The 19,839-nt window shown below is 46.0% G+C and overlaps 1 protein-coding gene across 3 annotated transcripts; it reads right to left on the bottom strand.

Moving 5' to 3' along the window:
* Positions 1–651: 651 nt before the first annotated feature.
* SMIM3 (small integral membrane protein 3) lies at positions 652–19,833 on the bottom strand. 3 transcript variants are annotated; one of them, XM_040497879.1, is made up of 2 exons: positions 19,721–19,833; positions 652–1,994 (listed from the first exon to the last, which is right to left on the bottom strand). In XM_040497879.1, exon 2 carries the CDS (start codon positions 1,981–1,983, stop codon positions 1,801–1,803), a length of 183 nt encoding a protein of 60 aa, XP_040353813.1. In that variant the 5' UTR covers positions 1,984–1,994; positions 19,721–19,833; the 3' UTR covers positions 652–1,800. The 3 variants fall into 3 exon arrangements, with proteins under 3 accessions (XP_040353813.1, XP_040353821.1, XP_040353814.1); XM_040497887.1 differs by lacking the exon at positions 19,721–19,833 and adding an exon at positions 18,480–18,759; XM_040497880.1 differs by lacking the exon at positions 19,721–19,833 and adding an exon at positions 9,823–9,873.
* Between the last annotated feature and the right edge of the window lie 6 nt (positions 19,834–19,839).

The raw sequence follows: 19,839 nt of genomic DNA, 5'->3' as shown, positions 1-19,839 counted from the left end.
GGCCGAACCCTCCTCTCTTACCTCTATGTTGCAGTCGAATTCCTGGAAAGAGTTGTCTATTCTGTTTCCACTTCCTCACCTCCCACTCATTCCTTACCTCACAACTGCATCCCTCTCATATCGCCTCTCGGCACATGACCTTTCCAATCCCCTTGCTTTGTCTCCCCCTCACCTCCCAGCCCCCTTCCACTCCTATGTGGTGATTGCCAAATTCTGCATTTAGCACCTCACTGCCCTCAGTCTGTGTTCTCTGCCTTGGTGGTCCTGTCCACTTGTGTGTATATCTACCACCACGTGCAGATAATCCCCCAAAGGATAACTCCAGCCATACAATCTTTCCCAAAGGACAGACCCAGGTTTCCAGGTGCATCCTGAACGTGGCCAACTGAAGCACAAGCAACTCAAACTCAACATGTCTAATATGAAATCCATCACTTAAAAAATGTGTTCTTCCCCCTGCGTCCTAGATGTCTATGTCAACTGTACAACTACCCACTTGCTAAAGCTAGAATCCTGGGATTCGAATGGCTTCTTCTCTTTCCCTTTTCGGTTCCTACATTCAAATTGTCTCTAAGGCCCATAAATTCAGTGGAGCCCTTTTACCTGAGTTCCTGGGCTTAATAAGCGTTCTCTAAAGAAAGACCACAGACATGCTCATTCTAGCACTTTATTGGAAATTGGTTGTGTACATCAACGAAATCAGACCAAAGTAAAGGCATTACTTCCACACAATATTCTGATGTCTGTGCTATTACATAATTTAATAAATCCCAAGATATCGTTGATTTTGGTCAAAGAGCTTGAGCAGTCCAGAAATCTATATAAATATAGATCATAGCATCTAAAATAACCACCGTTGTTTTAAGTTAGTTCCAAAAGTCCCGGGAACATCTCTTAAAATCTGTAGCTTAGATTGGTTGCAGTGCTGGTGGGAGGGAGGGAAGGGCATGCACTTTATACCACGGAGCTGATGATAGCAGGTGCTGGGGTGGGGGGACATTTCTTAAGTGTGGGCACACAAGGGGGTGGGGGCTGGAGATCATGAAAGCTGGCGAGGGAACTCGACCACCCTGTGTTTTCCCGCAGTGCTCGACTATCGCAGCGCTGAGACTCCAATGCAAAAAGAAGCCTGTCACCCCAGGTCCCTTGGCATTGCCAAGAAATGGCAGAGCCCTCCTGACTGTCGACATTCTGGCACAGACATCCTGGGAAGTTCGACCCTTCTCCCTTCCCCTGCCGTGCTCAGTTCCCTCCAAATTACATAACGTGAGAGAGGGGCACAGCAAAGAAAATGCTGTGAACCAAAGTGCCGCTGCTGGCCCCTTGGAATGCGGATAGGGTGCCTTTGCTTGGTTTGACCTGAGGGGCACTGGCAAAGGCTGCTCTGCCCCCAGTGTCTCCCTCACCACCTTGAAGGCCACCATCAGTAATTAGGTTGTTTGGTTCTTCAAAGCTTCTCAGCATTCAGCAGTGACACCTGTACATCCATGGTGGCTTTGCTGCTCACTATCGCAAACAGCCGTAACCTCCACCAAGTCATCGGTTCTTACAACCCCATGAGGTAGGAAGGGCAGGGATCATGACCCCCATTTAAAAGGAATCGGGAACCCACAGAATTAGGTCCCTTGACTGAACTCACACAGCTGGCCAGTGGCAAAATCCAAACAAGAACTCGGATCTCCTCTCTCATATCAAGCTCCTGAGTCCACACAGCAAAGCCGTCCCGTCGCTTTTCTGAGAAGGAAGAGGCTGGGGGAGGGGACACCATCCCCATCCCTCACTGCCCCTCTTGGGAGGTTCTCACACAGCCCCATTGAGGACAGGATGAGTCCGCATGCGATAGATAATGACCGCAGTGGCCGGGCACAGTAACAAAGAGGTCATGATGACAATGGTGGCCAGGATGATGAGGACAATGACCCAGATATCCAGGATGTGCTTGGGGAGCACAGCCTCCATGGGGACCTGGCTGACGGCATCCATGCTGCTTCACTCTGCAACAGACAGGAAAGAGGAAATCACTATTTTGTACCCTCTCCAGGAGTCAGAAGCTTGGGTCACTTACCAGCTGTGTGCTCGTTAAGGTAATCTGATCAATAATAATGGCCTCATTTACCAAGTGCTTCCTATGTGCCAGGCCCAGCACTGGGCACTTTATGTGTATTAACCCACTGAGTCCTCCCTTCAACCACCAGCTCCATGAGACGGGGACTATTACAGTCATCCTTTATTTCTTGGACTTGATCGCCAGTTATTTCCGCTTTACAGATGATGACTCTAAAACCTTTACAGATGTAAATGTGGTTAATTTGCCCAAGAAAGTGAAGCTGGATGGGTGGGACTCCAGAGTCATGTTTATTTTATTTTATTTTTTTGGATTTTCTTTTTTTTTTTTTATAGGAAATTTATTGTCAAATTGGTTTCCATACAACACCCAGTGCTCATCCCAAAAGGTGCCCCAGAGTCATGTTTAACTAATAAACTGTCACACCGCTGGTCTGTCCCATCTGTTAAAATGCCTTCTCCTGTTCTCCTCTTACCAAAACCTGATCTTTTCTGTGGAAAACCTACCTATGCAGTGTGGTTTAGTTAGGGTGCTTGCGTGAGCACAGGGGCAGATACGTGATCTGGGTTTGGCCATCACAAATCATAGCCTCAAGTGGACAAGTGGCCCAGCCCAGCTCCCAGGGCTTTCATGTGCAAGCTATTGGGAAAGATGATTCTTTCTGCTGGGGATTGCTACACCAAAAGGTTGTGAGTCTGGAAAGGACGGGGTGGGCTGTGTCACCCACATGTAGAGAGCCTGTCTTAGAGATGGAAGGAGAAATGGAACTTTCAGGACCTGAACCCAGCACACTCTGACTCCATGTGCAACCCTGGACACACCCCCCTCTCCCCGTTCCCAGCCCCACCCCTACACAGAAGCGAATAATTCCCTGCTTTAAGCCAGAGTCAGTTTGGCTTCTCTCACAGCTAAAAGAGTTCTGATGGATAAGATGTAAATCAGTTCTTCCCAAACTTTTTCAATTCACAGCACCCTTACGTAATTATTTCACAGCTCTCCAGGCCAAAAGAAATACCTAGCAGTTGCATTTAGTACGTTTAGTAGTCAGGTCCAAACACTTCAGTAAGCATTTATATCCTAACAAATTAGTAGCTGTTTGAAAAACACTGTACACACAAATGGAAAGGAAAAAATAGTTTTATTTCATCCTTAGCCAGCTGCTTACTCATGGGAGGTGGGCAATGGTTACACGCACAACTTTTCAGACTCTGGAGCCAGAGTCAACAATGCCATGACCAGTCCCATTCCACATTCATGTGTGTGCAGTACTTGCTGTATCGTGGCAACAGCCAAAAACTCAGCTTCACAAAATACAACATCGCCAAAAGGAATGCAGTAAGGTTAACGTGAAACTGTAAACTATCTTGAGCTAGTCATTTTCACAGAGTCTGAGAGATGTCAAATATCAATATTCCTATCTGAAATTAATTAAAAGATCCCACAGTCGCCCCCCCCCCCCCACTTTTCCAATGAGTTCACCGTGGCTCCCCAGGGCTCACTTATAACTTGGGAACCACATATATCACACATTCCCTGCCCAGAGGGCACAGGCTGGAACAAACACTCTCCTATGGTTCCTTCTAGATCTGAGATCTATTATTTCTGTGATTCTAGGTCCCAGGCAAAATTTCCAATTCCAGTCCAATTTCCTGCTTTCTCCTAATCAGTAACTTTTCCTTTCCAACGCCTTTGGATTCATGCCCACTGTTGCCCCTCTAGGAAAGGTACTGATTGCCATATCCGAGGCAGGGTCCCCAAGATATACACACAAGGATGTTCATTTCCGCATTGTTTGTTACAGCAACTAATGCAACAAGTGTCCATAAACAGTAAAATAGAATATATCCATATACTAGAATACCATGCAGTGGTTTTCATTCATCTAACAAATACGTAGTCCTTGCTACTCCCCAAGCGTTGTTCCAAGTGTGCTACAAATATTAACTTATTTAATAGTTATTATTACAAAGAATGATGATCTATGGTGAGTTCTGAATAGTTTACGTAGAAAAAAAAAAAAAGTAAAGTACAGAATAATGTGTATAGGATTATTCCCCTGGCTCAGATTTTGTAGAATTAAGTAGATATATAGGTGGTGATACATAAAAGCAAAATCATTTATGAGCAGAATCCAAAGAAAGTGCTAATAGTGACTACCAGAGGGGCTGGACTAGGAGTAGGAGAAGCTTTTGCTTTTCATTCTTCATGTTTTCATGCTGTTTGAATATTGTAAACATGAGCATGTCTTACATTTGATTTTCTGAAGTCCGCTGGATTGAGGGGGAAATGGACTTTTTTCTTTATAGTTCTCTGTATTAAAAATTTTCAAGTCCAACAAAATTCAAGGATGAGCCTAGATCAGTGGTTACCAAATGCCCTATACCAAGCTAAGTGAGAACCACCTTAGGACAGTATAAAAAAACACTAATTTCTGGGTCCCATTATAGACTTACTGAATCAGACTCAAGAGGGGACAGGAGGGGGCTTTTTTTCCCCAATATGCACCCAGGTTTGGGAACCCTGAACCCACCGATCTCTAAGGCTGCTATGATGCTCTCCAGCACTGTGATGTGGGAACTGATCCCTAGGTGCTCTGTAGCCAGTCTTACCAGACCTGGGTAAGGTCCAGGATGAAGGAGAAGGCTCTGGCAAGGCTCCACAGGACACCAGGATTATCAGGCTGGGGCTTGCCAAGGAGGAAGAGGCACAGCCTGGCCCTGCCTCAGCCTTGGAAACGTGGTTACTTTCTCCCAAGTCCAAGGCTCAGAAGCATGAATCACAGGAGACGCACACTGTTAAAGAAGGACGGAGGCGGCAGAAATCATTCTTTGTGGTCTCCTGATTACATCAACAGCTAGCTTGCCCTGAGCCAAAGGAACCCCACGAAAGCCCTTTCTGGTAAACCCATTAACATCAAACAGTTTCTGTGACTCCAAATGCCAGGAATAATCTCCCTGGCTGTTTCTCATAAGGAAAACCTGTCATTTACAGGAATCTAAGCTTCAGGGCTCATTCACAACCACGAACCATGGAAGCTACAGCCAGCAGTATTTCACAGATGGCAAAACTGAGGTCCACGGGTCTTTCCCCACCTTCAACCCCACCCTCTTCCAGAATAATCATTCAAAGATATAAATCTGATCAAGACACAACACACAAAAAAAAACAGGATAGAACAAGTAGATAAACAAAGGAAACTTTTTCTGTAACCTGTACTCAAGACTGTACCCATATTACTCTTCCACACGTGACATGATTTAAAACCCTGATCACAAAAACAGACAAAAGCAGAGCTGCTCCAGAATGCCAAGGAGGGACGAGACAAGGGTTTTGGGGTCCCACCCAGATAGCGAGGCTGGATAAATATCCTTAGAGGCCCTAAGCACTGGAGATTAGGGTGCCCATCCCCTTCACACATACAACTCAAACTAAAAGCAACATTAAACCATAACACATAAAACTAATTTTCCCAGGTACTTTTTTGGTATCCCAAAAAAGTAGCACAGCATGTTCACTTGCTACAGCACAGCTGTTCAGCTTCCCCTTGACCCTTTGGGCTCCACAAAACACAATCTGGAAACCACAGGTTGTGATATTCTCCAAGGGCCTTCCCAGAGCTGCTGCTCCAGGCCTCTAAGTCTGGCCATGAACTTGGCCAGGCATCAGAGGACACAGGGAGCTCTCTTTCCCTGTTTCAACCTTCTCAGTCTTCAAACACGTGTCCCCGATGGGCTATTTCTTCCCATAGAACAGGGGTTTGGGTGGCTTCCACCTCTCCCCACTGCGAAAGAAAAACTTTGTCCCCCAAATAAGAACTACACAAACCATATGTTCAGCATCTTTAATGGCATGCTGGAAGAATTTGCTTGAGAAAAAGCAGGACTCCAAGCTTCTGCTGGCTGACTTCTGTTTGACCTCTATCTGGCATCCGGGTGCATGGCTCCTTGTGAGTGCCTAAAACCCTGTTTCTTGGTATGTCTAATTAATAACCGTAGATCAATCTGCTTATCATCTACTTTGCAGATATATTACTCGTTGTTTCTTATCAATGGGTTATATTGGACTATGGCCCAAACCATTCATGTCACCAATTTAATCTTATCACAGATAAAAATGTGATGTTTTTATGGCCACGGGAGGTAAAATAGCAGTCAAGCCTACACTCCTGTCATTTCAAACTGGCATACCTTATCTGCTATCTATCTCATTAAAGGAATAAATAAACTTTGACATATGTTCAGTATAAGTTTGTCTAAGAAACTGCGTTAACACCACCCTGAGCTGACAAGCAAGGAAGTCACAGGTATCACCAGCCACTGATGCCATCTGGGCCCTACCCCACCAGCCCTGTGAGAGGCCAGTTTGCACAGGCAACTGAAAGTCTTTTGGGAAAAAGAAAAAAAAAAAAAAAAAAAGAATCATTGTTGCAGCCAATTCCATCACAGGGCAGATTTTCTAGTTCCAACAGATGTATATAAGTTTCATAGATCAAAATTTCCTGCAAGTCCATAGTTTTAGAACAACTAAATTCAAGGTGACTAATCTATGCCGTGTCTATCCTTTCAATCATGAGACTCACTCCCCAGCAAACGGCTCTCTCCTCTCTGATGAGGCAATATTGGTTTTGGCTGAGCACCATCAAGACAAGTAACTGTGTCCAGGATGTTCGTTTGTTCATTCATTCATTCACTCACTCACTCATTCTTTCATCACGTACTTGCTATATACAAGATATTGTCTTAGCGGTGCCTGGGTGGCTCAGTCGGTTAAGCATCCGACTTTGGCTCAGGTCATGATCTCACGGTTCGTGGGTTCAAGCCCTGCATTGGGCTCTGTGCTGACATCTCAGAGCCTGGAGCCTGCTTTGGATTCTGTGTCTCCCTCTCTCTCTGTTCCTCCCCCACTCATGCTCTGTCTCTCTCTCAAAAATAAACATTAAAAAAAATTTTTCTTTTAAAGATATTCTCTTAGGAATTACTGTTATTTACTCAGAAGACCAAATTTAATTCCAAGAAGCACAGAGAAGTTAAGTACCTTTCCTCTTATTTCCTCAAATACACGCTCACACAAGCCAGCATTTGCTTAACAAATACGAACTGCTAACTAAGTACTGTGTTGGGACTTGTCCCACACATTTAACTTATTTCACCGTCACAACAATCCAGTGCAGGATATATTATTTTACAGATGAGGAAATGAAAGCCAAGAGAGGTTAACTGGCTAGTGACTCATAAAGAAAAGTAAATGGCATTCAAACGCAGGCCTCCTGACCCTGTATTCACTTTCAAAGCCTCCACACAGACCCAGGAATAAGAACATGGAATATGCCAGATCTACAGCTCTCTCCTAAGTCTACACTCATTACTTTCAGCTAAAGGCATTCTGGACTTAGAGATATGCAAACTATAAAAGATCAGGATTTCTATTTCCAGTAATGGCAAACTAGATCACTTTGACCTCTAACTGAGGACAACTGGAAAAATTGGACCCCCCCCCCCAAGAAAATCTGTCTCAAGGCACTAAGAAGTAACAAATAATGGGGAATTAACCAGCCTAAGATTTGGGAACAGATAGAAATCCAGGGAGGCGAGCCTGGCATTTGAAACAGCATTTCCCCTAGTGGAGGATGGAGACTAAGCAGTGTTTCTGACAGACTCAGGGATCCAAGACTGCCCAGATAGGGAGAACAAAAATCCTGCATTTTGAGGTTGGACCTCAAAAAGCATTCTTGGTGCTAAGAGTGAACCAGAAGTATGCCAATTCTAGAGACTGCAACCCAGGTTTGAATCATCACAGTCCCTGAAATTGAATTAAGGTTATTTCACATTGCGAATACCTCCAGGTGCTGGGCAGAAGCAAACCTACATCCTCTCTAGAGGAGATAACATCACAATAGGCTTCAAAAAAATTTTTAATTAAATATAATGCCTAATGCATAACCAAATGTAAGCAGGAATGAAAAAAGACAAGATGACAAGAACAGAGCAATCAGAAACAACAGACAATAGAAAAAGATCTACAAGGGCTACAGATAGTGGAGTTGTCTGTCAGATACACCTTTAAATAACCTTGCTTACTATGTTCAAGGAGACTGAGAATTTTGACAGAGATCTGGAAATTATAAGAAAAAACACAACAGATTTTTTTTAAAGAGCCGAGCAGAAATACTAGAAGTGAAAAATACAATAATAGAAATAAAAATTCAACAAATAGGCTTAACAGCAGATGAGACACAGGTGAAAAAAATATTAGTGAACTAGAGAATAGATCAGAAAGAAAAAAACCCAAAATGCTTCTGTAATAACAAAATTTCCCAAAGCTGATGAACAACAGCAATTCACAAACTGTGGAAGCCTTACGAAATCCTAGCAGGATAAATAGAGAAACTCATAGTTAAGCACATTACAGTAAATCTGCTGAAAACCACAGGTAAAGAGAAAAAAGACAGATTATCTTCATATGAAAACCACTCAGACTGACATCTACCTTTTCAACAGAAACCATGGAATCTAGAAAACAGCAGGATGATATCTTTAAAACACCGAGCAAAAATAACTGACAAGAATTAAGATGAAAGAAGATATTTTCACCCAATAAAAAGACAGAATTGAAATGTGCAATAACAATAGCAAATATACAAGGGTTCCTGGGTGGCTCAGTCAGTTAAGCATCCAACTTCAGCTCATGTCATGATCTCACAGCTCGTGGGTTCGAGCCCCGCATCTGGCTCTGTGCTGACAGCTCACAGCCTGGATCCTGCTTTCTGCCCTCCCCCAGCTTGCACTCTGTCTCCCTCTCTCTCAAAAATAAATAAACATTAAAAAAATTTTTTAAATTAAAAAATAAAAAACAATAGCAAATATATAACAATAAAATTAAAGTATTCTGACTTCCTTGCATAGCCTGGGAGAGGGCAAAAGAACCAGATAACATTAGACTTTGTTAAGTCAAGGATGTATATTGTAATCCCTAGCGCAGCCATTTACATTTATTTATTTTTGAGAGACAGAGACAGAGCACAAGTGGGGGAAGGCAGAGAGAGAATGAGACACAGAATCCAAAGCAGGCTTCAGGCTCTGAGCTGTCAGCACAGAGCCCGACGTGGGGCTTGAACTCACAAACCGTGAGATCATGACCTGAGCCAAAGTCGGAAGCTTAACCGACTGAGCCACCCAGGTGCCCCTTGGAGAGACCAGGGCAGCCATTTAAAAGTAGCAAGAGTGTATAACTTCCAGAGAACATGAGGGAAGGAGGAAAAAAACAGAATACGTGGGACATATAGAAAGTACACAGAAAGATAGTAGATTTAAACTTAAACCAACAAAAACTACTGGAGTATACATAAAAATTAAAAAATGTATATAAATATATATTCTTCATAAGAGACACATGGGATTTAGAAAGGTTAAAGGTTAAAGGGTACAAAAGAAATACTATCTACTCATGAATTGTGTGAGCTAGTAGAGCTATCTTACTGTCAGAGGAAGTAGACTGTTAGACGAAAAGTAGAACTAGAGACACCAGAAGTTAAAAAGATTTTTAATTTTTATGTACCTATTTCAGAATTATAAGGTCAAACAGATGAAGCCACAATTATAAGGGGGAGTTCAACACAATTCTCTCAAATACTGGTAGAACAAAGAGTTTTTTAAAATCAGCTGAGGATATAGAAGATTTCTTAAACTAATAGTTTTCTATAATATATGGTTTCAAATAAAGAGTACCAAAACTAATTGAATATAAAAAGTTAGGGGCGCCTGGGTGGCTCGGTCGGTTAAGCGGCCGACTTCGGCTCAGGTCATGATCTCGCGGTCCGTGAGTTCGAGCCCCGCGTCGGGCTCTGTGCTGACAGCTCAGAGCCTGGAGCCTGTCTCAGATTCTGTGTCTCCCTCTCTCTGACCCTCCCCTGTTCATGCTCTGTCTCTCCCTGTCTCAAAAATAAATAAATGTTAAAAAAAAAAAATTAAAAAAAAATTTTTTTTTAAATATAAAAAGTTAACATTTAAATTATTTCCTCTGGGAATAATTTTCATATATTAATATATTTAATATAATATAATAATAAATATTGAATACATACAAAAGAGGAATACATTATACTATATTTTATATATAATTCCAAATTATATAATACTATATATTCGTTTAGTGGTATTGGAAGAAAATAACTTTAAGGATAATTACATGAGAATAAAGGGAAGCACAATATACTGTGTTTAAAAAAATTTTTTTTTCAACGTTTATTTATTTTTGGGACAGAGAGAGACAGAGCATGAACGGGGGAGGGGCAGAGAGAGAGGGAGACACAGAATCGGAAACAGGCTCCAGGCTCCGAGCCATCAGCCCAGAGTCCGACGCGGGGCTCGAACTCACGGACCGCGAGATCGTGACCTGGCTGAAGTCGGACGCTTAACCGACTGCGCCACCCAGGCGCCCCTATACTGTGTTTAAAAAACAAGTTCATAGTAGCATAGTTTTAGTGTAAGAATAGGTAACTTTTAGAACTGATTTCATATATTAGGTCACTTGACCTGACTTAGAAAACAGAAAGCTGGCTCTAGTATGTTTCAGTCATAACTGTAAAGAGGATATTTCCATAAAGCATTTGTGGTAAGAATTCTAAGATGGCCCCCATAATCTCTAGTCCCTGGTGCTACCCCTGGGAACAGGTTAAGTCACATAACAAGGTGAAGGGATTTTGCAGATGTAGTTAAGGTTCCAGATCCCCTGACTTAAAAGTAATCAAAAAGATCATCCTGGGTGGGCCTGACTTAATCAGGTGAACGTCCTTTTAAAAAAGGGCTGAAGCTTCCCTGAGGTCAAAGACACTCACTGCTCTGAGTGCAACCTTGAGTTACAAGACACAAATCTGCCAACAACCTGAATGAGCTTGCAAGATGAATCTTTCATAATAGATCCTTCAGAAGCAAATGCAACTTGGCTGACATCTTGACTGAAGTTTTACAAGGACCCAGCAAAGTTGTGTTTGGACTCCTGACCCATGAAAACTATGAGAGCGTGAATGTATTTTCAAGCCACTAAAGTTGTGGTAATTTGTTAAGGCAGCAATAGAAATCTAATACTGCAGTTCTATATCCTACTGGGTTTGTTCTGTGGAGAAAAAACCTCTACAAAGTAATGGTATTCTAGAAATCTACACAAAATTTAGACAGTAAGCAGCTTTAACCACATAGTGTACCTTCCATTTTACAGATGGAGGAAATGACTTGCCCAAGGTCATCTACCAAGTTAAGGGCAGGACGGAAGGGAGAACTCAGGCCTCCTGATCTGCCTGCTCTTTTTTTTTTTTAAGAGAGAGAGAGAAAGCGGAATCTGGGGGGAAGGGGAGGGGACAGAGAGAGAGAGAATCTCAGGCTCCACACTCAGCTTGGAGTCCAATGCCAGACTCGATCCCATATCAAGAGCCAGACGCTCAACCGACTGGGCCAGCCAGGTGCCCCCCCCCCGCATGCTCTTTTCAATGCCATCACTATCCTGTTTGAGATGGGGGCTGGGAGACAGTGGGGAGTCAGGCTGGAGACGGGGTGGTAGGAAACAAACTGATAGGAAGAATGACAGCCAGCCAGGCTTCTTGATTCTAACTTTTCACTGTGTTAAAGCCACTGGGGGCCTTGAGGCCCAGAGCCCTAGGCAACATCACAGTAGGTGAGGCAGGTGAGATGGTTTTCAAGGGCCAAACACGCGCGCGCGCGCGCGCACACACACACACACACGCCCCAACCAAAAACAAGTCCGGTCAGAATCATCAGTGAATGCAGTTCCACCCTTTGCATTCCATCCCTTTGATTCAAGACCCAGAGGCAAATAAAGCCAGTGAAGAAGGTAATGGCTAAGGCTGTAACGTATGTATTCCTCACCATGAGAGCATCAGGGAAAAGAGGAAGAGGCACTGGAATCTTGTCGTGGGAGATCCCACCAAAGTGGGAAAAAGCTCGGTGCATACAGGATGAAGGACTGCACAACGTGTCTGGACCCAGCTCTGCCCCAGCACTGATTTCACCCATCACAGCTCATTCTCCTCCATTCCCTTCTCCACCCTGCGGTATGCGTACTGAATACACATTTCTTAAGTCAACAGGGCCTCAGGCTTCCGGATTCTGCTAGGGCAATGGGAGCGCATCAGAATGGAGGGAATACTTGGAAACAGCAGGAGTTCTTTCCTTTACACTCACGCTGCCGCTGCCGCTGCCGTGTTAAGAGCCCAGGCTCTCTCTGAGCCAGTTGGCTTGGGTTGGCTCTACCACTTTCTAGCTGACCTATGCTGGATCAGTTGAACTTCCTAATGCTTCCATTTACTCAGCTGAAAACAAAACAAAAATGGGCAAATAACAGTATCAGCCTTGTAGGGTTAGAATTCCATGAGAGAACCACACATAGTAGTTGGCAGTGTTCTGATACACAACAAGCACTCCACAAATGTTCATTCCATGACTGATTATTCCTGGCTGTAGGGACTCACTGACCTAAGCAAAGAGCCTCCCCCTCTTCAATTAGGATTTGTTAGCATCTGTGACTTGGCATGTGTCTTCACTTTATCAACAAAGATGGTAGATGCTTAATCCACACTGATTTTTTTTAATGTTTATTTTTGAGAGAGATAGAGACAGAGCATGAGTGGGGGAGGGGCAGAGAGAGAGGGAGACACAGAATCCAAAGGAGGTTCCAGTCTCTGAGCTGTCAGCACAGAGCCCGACGCGGAGCTCGAACCCACAGACGGCGAGTTCATGACCTGAGCCGAAGTCCGATGCTGAACTGACTGAGCCACCCAGGAGCCCTGTCACATTATTGATTAACCTGTCACATGGTTGATTAACCTGATGGATTCCTCCAGTCCAACCTTGAAACTGGTGGTGTAGCAATTCAATAAACATTGCTGACGCTGTGATTAACGCTGGGCATCGAGGAGTGGGTGCAGAGACGGAGATGTTTGCCCATAAGAAGCTTACTGTCTTCTGCAGGAAAAAGACATTACTTATCATTACTAATTGCCATACAAGGCAGAGCAGGGCTTGCTACATTGAAAGTACAAACCACATGCTCATGGAGAAGAAGAAGGAAGTGGAAAGACAAGTAGAGAGTTGAGACAATCTTGATTTGAATCCTGCTTTCCATCCTTATTAGAGGGTGACTTTGGACAAGTTATTTCAAACCTCTAAGCTTCAGTCTTCTCCTCTCTTAAATAGGGACATTGGAAGCACTATATTGCAGCCTGCTTTCACAAGGATAAAGCGAGACAATGTGTATATGGTCCTGAAACGAATGATGCTGAAAAAAATGTCCATCTTCATTCCTTTGTTTTTGTCTGAGTAAAAGAGAAAAGTTTACAAAGAATGGGGACTTTGACGTGGGCTCTGAAGAGAAGTAGTGTTCAAAAGGAAGAAATAAAGAGAAATGAACACATACATCAACGAAGCCTGGAAGCGATAAGATCCATGGTGTGTTGAGTGCATACGTAGTCCTAGTGGTTTTGGCAAGAGGCTTAACCTTTACAAGCTTCCGTTTCATTTGTAAAATGGAAATAGTCGTAAATAATGGTAGCCGCTACTTCACTGGGATGCCGTGGGATCTGAATGAGCTAATGCACATAACGCACGTATTTCGGACAAAGCCTGGTAAACAGTAAGGGGGTTCATACGTGTTAAACCGAGCAAGGCCCACCGCATTAGCTCCTAAATTAAAAAGAGAGTTCGGAGGCCCCACCATTACTTTGGGCACCATGACTGCTCTGAGGCTGATCTAAGAAACCACGGTGATAGTTTCGTATGCAAATGGCTTTTGATCGTCTGTCCTGGCTTTGATCTTCCACAGGAAAAGCGTGCCCTGCACATCTGAGCTGCAGCTGGCAGTTCACTTTTGAGGGATTGCCAGCGGTCATCCAACCGGTTTTACCACCAAGGAGTTCACTGAGGAAGGAGGCAATAAAAGAAATGACTTCCTGCTGGCAGGCAAGCTTAATTATCCCAAAGTGGGAGAGAAAGCAGATAGAGGCAGGTGGCTTCCTGCAGGTGTGGCGTTAGGCCAGCACTGTCAGAGCTCTGAGCACGGAGGCCAGAGAGCCGGCAGCGAGACCCAGCTCTGAGTCACTGACTCTGGAGCCGTCTCTTCAGGCATCGCGCCGAACGTGAACACTGAGGCTGACAGTTCCCAGAGAGTAGACGTGGGGCTTACCAGCATCACTCGGCTTAGGAGACTCCTTCCTAAGGCCCTCCCTCAGGAGGAGCTGGTGTGATGTCCAAGAAGAATGGAGCACTTAGGCCAGACAGAGAAAGCAGTGTCCGTGATCTCAACTTAAATGTCCCCTCTCTGGAAAAGCCATTCCGGATCCACCCTTGCCCAGCAGCCATTCTCTCACACCTTGTTTTACTGTCTTCGTACACTTTTCACAATCGAAAATTAGCTTGTTTGTCTGCTTGTTTGCTTTTATGGGCCATCCTTGCTCACTCAGATGAGGGCACAAGGAGAGCAGAAGCCTCGTCTCTTGTGCATGGCTGTACCGTCAGTACCTGTCACTGGCCCTGGCACACAGTAAGTGCCCAGTAAATCTAAGATCGGTGAAGGACTGAATACGGACAGACTGGAGAACTCCAGATTTGAGCTTAGTTAGAACTCAGCTGTCCATAAAGGATTCTCACCCCCAATGACCTTAAAAGTCAGAATCCCATCTCTGGAATGCAAAATAAAATGCATCCTCCGACTTGATCATTTTCTGGGCTCTCTGTACACTTGGGATAATGGGGGCCTCTTTCTTTCCCAGCCTTCCCTGTTCATACCGGACAGAAGAGAGAGGAGGACCGACCTTTCAGAATAACGTTTTCTAGGATTCCCTCCTGCTGACTTGCTTGCGCTGGGGAGCTCAAACTCAAGATCAGGTTCCCTGCACTCCAAAGCTGGGCATTGAGGTGAGTGTGGGGGGTAGGGGAGTGGCTGTCCACAGTATGAACCTTTCTTTCTCTGTTCTCAGAAGAGGACAGAGAGCTGATAAGGGGAAAGGATTTCCCATGCCTACTCCAGTGAGCCCATCCCAGCCTCACTCACATTCACCCTTAGAGACAGCTCTCCTCCCTTTCTGTAATAGCCTCAAGCATTTACCAACCCAATGCATCTTTTGTTCCAAAGAGAGGGGCCAGAAGAAGGAACGGGCAGAACACATAACTATCACAAATGTGAAATGAATCAAATCAGAGACGTTCTCCAATGATCCGAGGTCCCCTGAGGAGTGCTCTGTTCTCATTGTAACCCACCTGGCTTCTTTCTCCATCAAAATTTTTAACAGTGTAAAGACTTGTTCCCTGCCTTAGTTTTTATCTGCTCTTCTGGGGCTGGAAAAATGGAAAAACACCAGGATATTTCAAAGAGATCAGAGCAGCCAGGGCTATTCAAGACTGCACGTACCCAACTGACCCAGCCAATCACAGTCTTAGAAACCAAGAGGGAGCCAGCAGAGAAGCCCAGGCCAAATCCACAGCATCCTGCTTAAGCCTCCACCATCCATCATGGTTATCTGCCAGTGACTAAGTGCCTGCTCTGTGCCGGGCTGACAAAGGAAACTCTCCATGGAGTGGGCTGGCGGGGCGGGGGGAGTAGTGACAGAGCAGCAAGGGCACCAGAGTGGTCTGAATCCCCTGCCAAGCTATGTGGCTGGGAACAAGGCACTCTCCTAAAATGGGCTTCCCTGTGTACAGCAGGCAGAATGATGGCCCCTCGAAGATGCCCATGTCCTGGTCCCTGGAACCGTGAATATGAAAAAGGAAACATGACTCAGAGGGCAGTCATGAAAACAGAAGCAAAGGGACTTTGCAGACTTGGTTAAAAGGCTTTGAGGTGGACAGAGTATCATGGACCACCCAGGTGGGCCCAGTCTAATCACTTGAGTCCTTAAAAGAGAAGAAGAAAGTAGAAAGGTCAGAGAAATATGGCATGAGAAGCACTTGACTCACCATTGCTTACTCTGAAGATCGTGGAAACAGGCTATGAGCCAAGGAGTGCAGGGGCCTGTGGAAGCAGGAATGGCCCCTAGCTGACAGCCAGCAAGGCAACAGTGACCTTGGTCCTACACCCACAGGAACTGAATTCTGCCAATAACTCAAATAAGCAGGGAACCGATCCTCCCCTAAATACTCTACAAAGAGACGCAGCCTAATGATGCCTTGATTTTCTTCTAGAAAGACCCATACCAGCTTCTGACCTGTAGAACTGTAATACAATACATTCGATTTTTTAAAGCCACTAAATTTGTGGTTATTTGTTACAGTGTTAGAAAACGGACTCATTGTTTGGTCCTAAGTTCCTCCTTCAAGCTGGGCCTCCTTTTCCTGTCAGTCAACCGGAAAGGGTGGTCAAGGTAATCGCCAAGGGTCTGGCCGGCTCTCAAAGTCTCACTCCGCTCTCCTGACATCCTACCTCCTCCAGAGCTCTGCCACAGAGCCAGGATGCTCTTGGGCTGAAGACCATAATAGGAAAAATAGAAAGGAGCAAAGGGTGGGGAAGATGAATCTTTAAAAAAGTTAAAAGAAAAAAAAAGTATCTCCAAGAAAAAAAGTATCTTGTTTTGCCATTGGTTACTTCCTTGGCCGTTCCCCCAGAGGAATGAAGCGGAAAATCTGGGAGAGCAAGAAGAAAGCTTCAAGATCAATTGGTAGAAGCTGTCCACAGCACTGAGCTGGGGATTCTCTAGCCCTACAGGGATTTGGTGCAAAGTCTTGATTATTAATGTCTGCCTGGGACAGGGGATTCGGAAGAGTGACAGGTATGCCAGATATGTGCCACCACTGCTTGAAACCAATTTGGGGATCCCAGTTTCATTTTCCCTGTCTTTCCTTCTTCCTCTTCCATCTTATGTTCTCCGATCCTATGTAGTCGGTCACCAGCAATTCACATGCCCAATCTGCCAGTCGGAGGCCAAATCAACAAAATAAGGAAACTAGATCTATTTACAACAAAGCCATGTAAAGTACACAGTGTAGCTGCTGAATCTGGTTTGCTGGTGTCCAGTATGCTAGCCGGTTATAGTTCTGGTCTGTTCCGCCTCCTGGCTACCTCTTGGCCTTTTCTCCTAGACGTACACCATCGTGTTTCCCAAATGACATGGAAGGATACTAGGGGCCCTGGTGACTGACTGGTGCAGTGGCTGTCAGCTTCTTCCTTAACATCCCTGAGGTCACCCTGCAAGTTAATGACAGAAGCAAGATCTGAATGCAAATCCCCACCTCCCACCCCCACTGCAATGAGGTTCAAAGCTTAGACCTCGGAACCGAACTGCCTGGGTCCAAACCACAGCTGCACCACTTACTTCTGTGATCCTGGGTAAGTTGCTTATTCTCTCTGGACCTAAGTCTCAACTACAAAGTAAATATAATTGTGGTCCCTACCTCATAGGATCATGGTCAAAGACTAAATGCATTAACACAAATAAAATGCTTACAATAACGCCTGGCTCACAGTCAGCACTCAATAAATGTCAAGTATGATTATTATTACATCATTCGGCTTGCCTGGCCCATCAGGGCGGATGTCTGCAGGATGTGGTAATACCAACATTTACTCCTATAAACTGTGAGCACAAGTACGTGTGTCTATCTTTGATAAACCAATCAAGATAAAGATCCTCTCTCTTTCGAGACATTTCCTTTATTTGTACATATTTTTTAAACGTTTATTTATTTTTGAGGGGGGGAGAGCGTGTGAGTGAGTGGGGGAGGGGCAGAGACACAGAGGAGAGAGAGAACCCCAAGCAGACTCTGCACTGACAGAGCAGGGGTCAGTCCCACAAACCTTAAGATCATGACTCGAGCCGAAATCGAGTGGGACACTTAACCGGCCGAGCCACCCAGGCGCCCCTGGACATTTTAAACCACAAAGAGGAGGGGCGCCTGGGTGGCTCAGTCGGTTAAGCATCTGACTTCGACTCAGGTCACGACCTCGCGGTCGGTGAGTTCCAGCCCCGCGTCGGGCTCTGGGCTGATGGCTCAGAGCCTGGAGCCTGCTTCCGATTCTGTGTCTCCCTCTCTCTCTGCCCCTCCCCCGTTCATGCTCTGTCTCTCTCTGTCCCAAAAATAAATAAACGTTAAAAAAAAAAAAAATTTAAACCACAAAGAGGAAACAGAAGCACACTTTTTCATAGAAGGATCAGAATACAGCTAGGAAAGCAACTGCGACTGTGACTGCCTCTCTATCCCCCTGGTCTGTCACCCCTGGGCCTGATATGTGACCCAACCACACTAGGCTCCCAAAGTCTCTAATTTGGCTTATGTCTCAAACACGTCACCGCAGCTCAGTGACTCTTAGGCTAGCAAGAGACGGGGAATCCCCAGACCCTTCGTGCCGTGGAGCCCACGGTTCTGACGCCCTGAGAAGTCACTCTTGGGAAGCTCTGATAGAGCCGCACGACTCATACCCCAGGGCAGCTGAAAACAGGAGGTCCCTGCTGGCATGGAAAAGTGCTTCTCCTCAACTTTTTTGGTTGTTACTGCAGAAGTACGTGATGTCCCGAATCTCAGCTGGGCCGTCCTGCGCGTGCTCACGGGACTGCCGGGTGACCTGCATAACTAACCCCAAGAGCGTATCACGCTCAACCGTAGGCGCCCATCTGTTCCATGCCCCACTTCTTCATTTTACAGATGGGAAGGGTGAGGTCCAGATGGGGAGAATGCATCATCAAGTAAGGCAGAGCGTCTTCTGACTTCCAGAGAACCGTCCTTCCTACCCCCACCCCCACCCTCCCGCCCCATTCGGGCATTTGCAAGCCTTCCCATTTACCCACTGCGGTGGTACCGCAGACCATAACGGGTGTTCAAGGAATGACTGAGCAGCTTTCCCTACTACAGCCTAGAGCTCTGAGGAATCTATAGAGAAATGGGAGACTCCTGAGGCCCCAGGAGCCAAGAAACGGTGGAGCTGCGGGAACGGGAGTCCAGCCTGGTCACTCAGAATCACAATCTTCCACAGTTGTACAGGTTTCTATGGTTTACACCTCCCATTCTCCCACTCAGTAAACAGACTTGAGCGCCTATTTGCCAGGCCCTGGGCCAAGTACTGAGGATGCCTCATAGATGAGGCATGGAGAGACAGTCTCTACCCTCAAGGAATTTGTGGCGGGGCGGGGGGGGGGGGGGCACAGAAGGGGTGCAAGAAAGCGGACAACCGGACAACCAAGTCCCAAGACCGAGGCAGGAGGAGAAGGAGCAGGGAGCTTAGAAGGCAGGCTTCGCTCCCAGATACTTTGCCCACCCACCCCCCTTTCTCCTTTGATTTCTGTACGCAAAGGATGTTTTCTCCATTTCACAGATGGAGAAGCAAGGCTTCGAGGCAGGATGGTGAAATTGCTGGTGACGGACCAGGGGAGCACCCCCAACTCCAATCTCCCGGCGCCTCCTAGGCGGGGCTTTGAGAGAAGCCGCCTGGCGCGCCGCCGGACTCACCCACCCGAGCTGCGGCCCCTCCGGAGGCCCCCGATCCGCTGACACGGTGGCTGGAACTCAGGGGCCGAGAGAAGCAGTAGAGGGGAACGCACAAGTGATGACGGGGGAGGAGTGCGGGGAAAGAGGGCACAAAGAAAGGAGGCCGGTTGGGAGGGCGCTGGGGCAGGGAGCACACGACAAGGGAGCCCCACGCGCGACACCCGATGGCCCTACTCACCCCGGGATCCGCCGAGCTGCTTGGAGAGCACGCCCGCCTCCCCCCCCGCCCCCGCCGCAGCGGGATCGCGCCGGGTCTTCGGAAGGGTGGGCGGCCGGGACGGGCTCGCAGGGGTGGCG

This window comes from Herpailurus yagouaroundi, unplaced genomic scaffold (assembly GCF_014898765.1).
Source record: "Herpailurus yagouaroundi ecotype Mexico unplaced genomic scaffold, PumYag 29, whole genome shotgun sequence".
NCBI classification, from domain to species: domain Eukaryota; kingdom Metazoa; phylum Chordata; class Mammalia; order Carnivora; family Felidae; genus Herpailurus; species Herpailurus yagouaroundi.
This window is presented reverse-complemented; position numbering and strand designations above follow the sequence as displayed.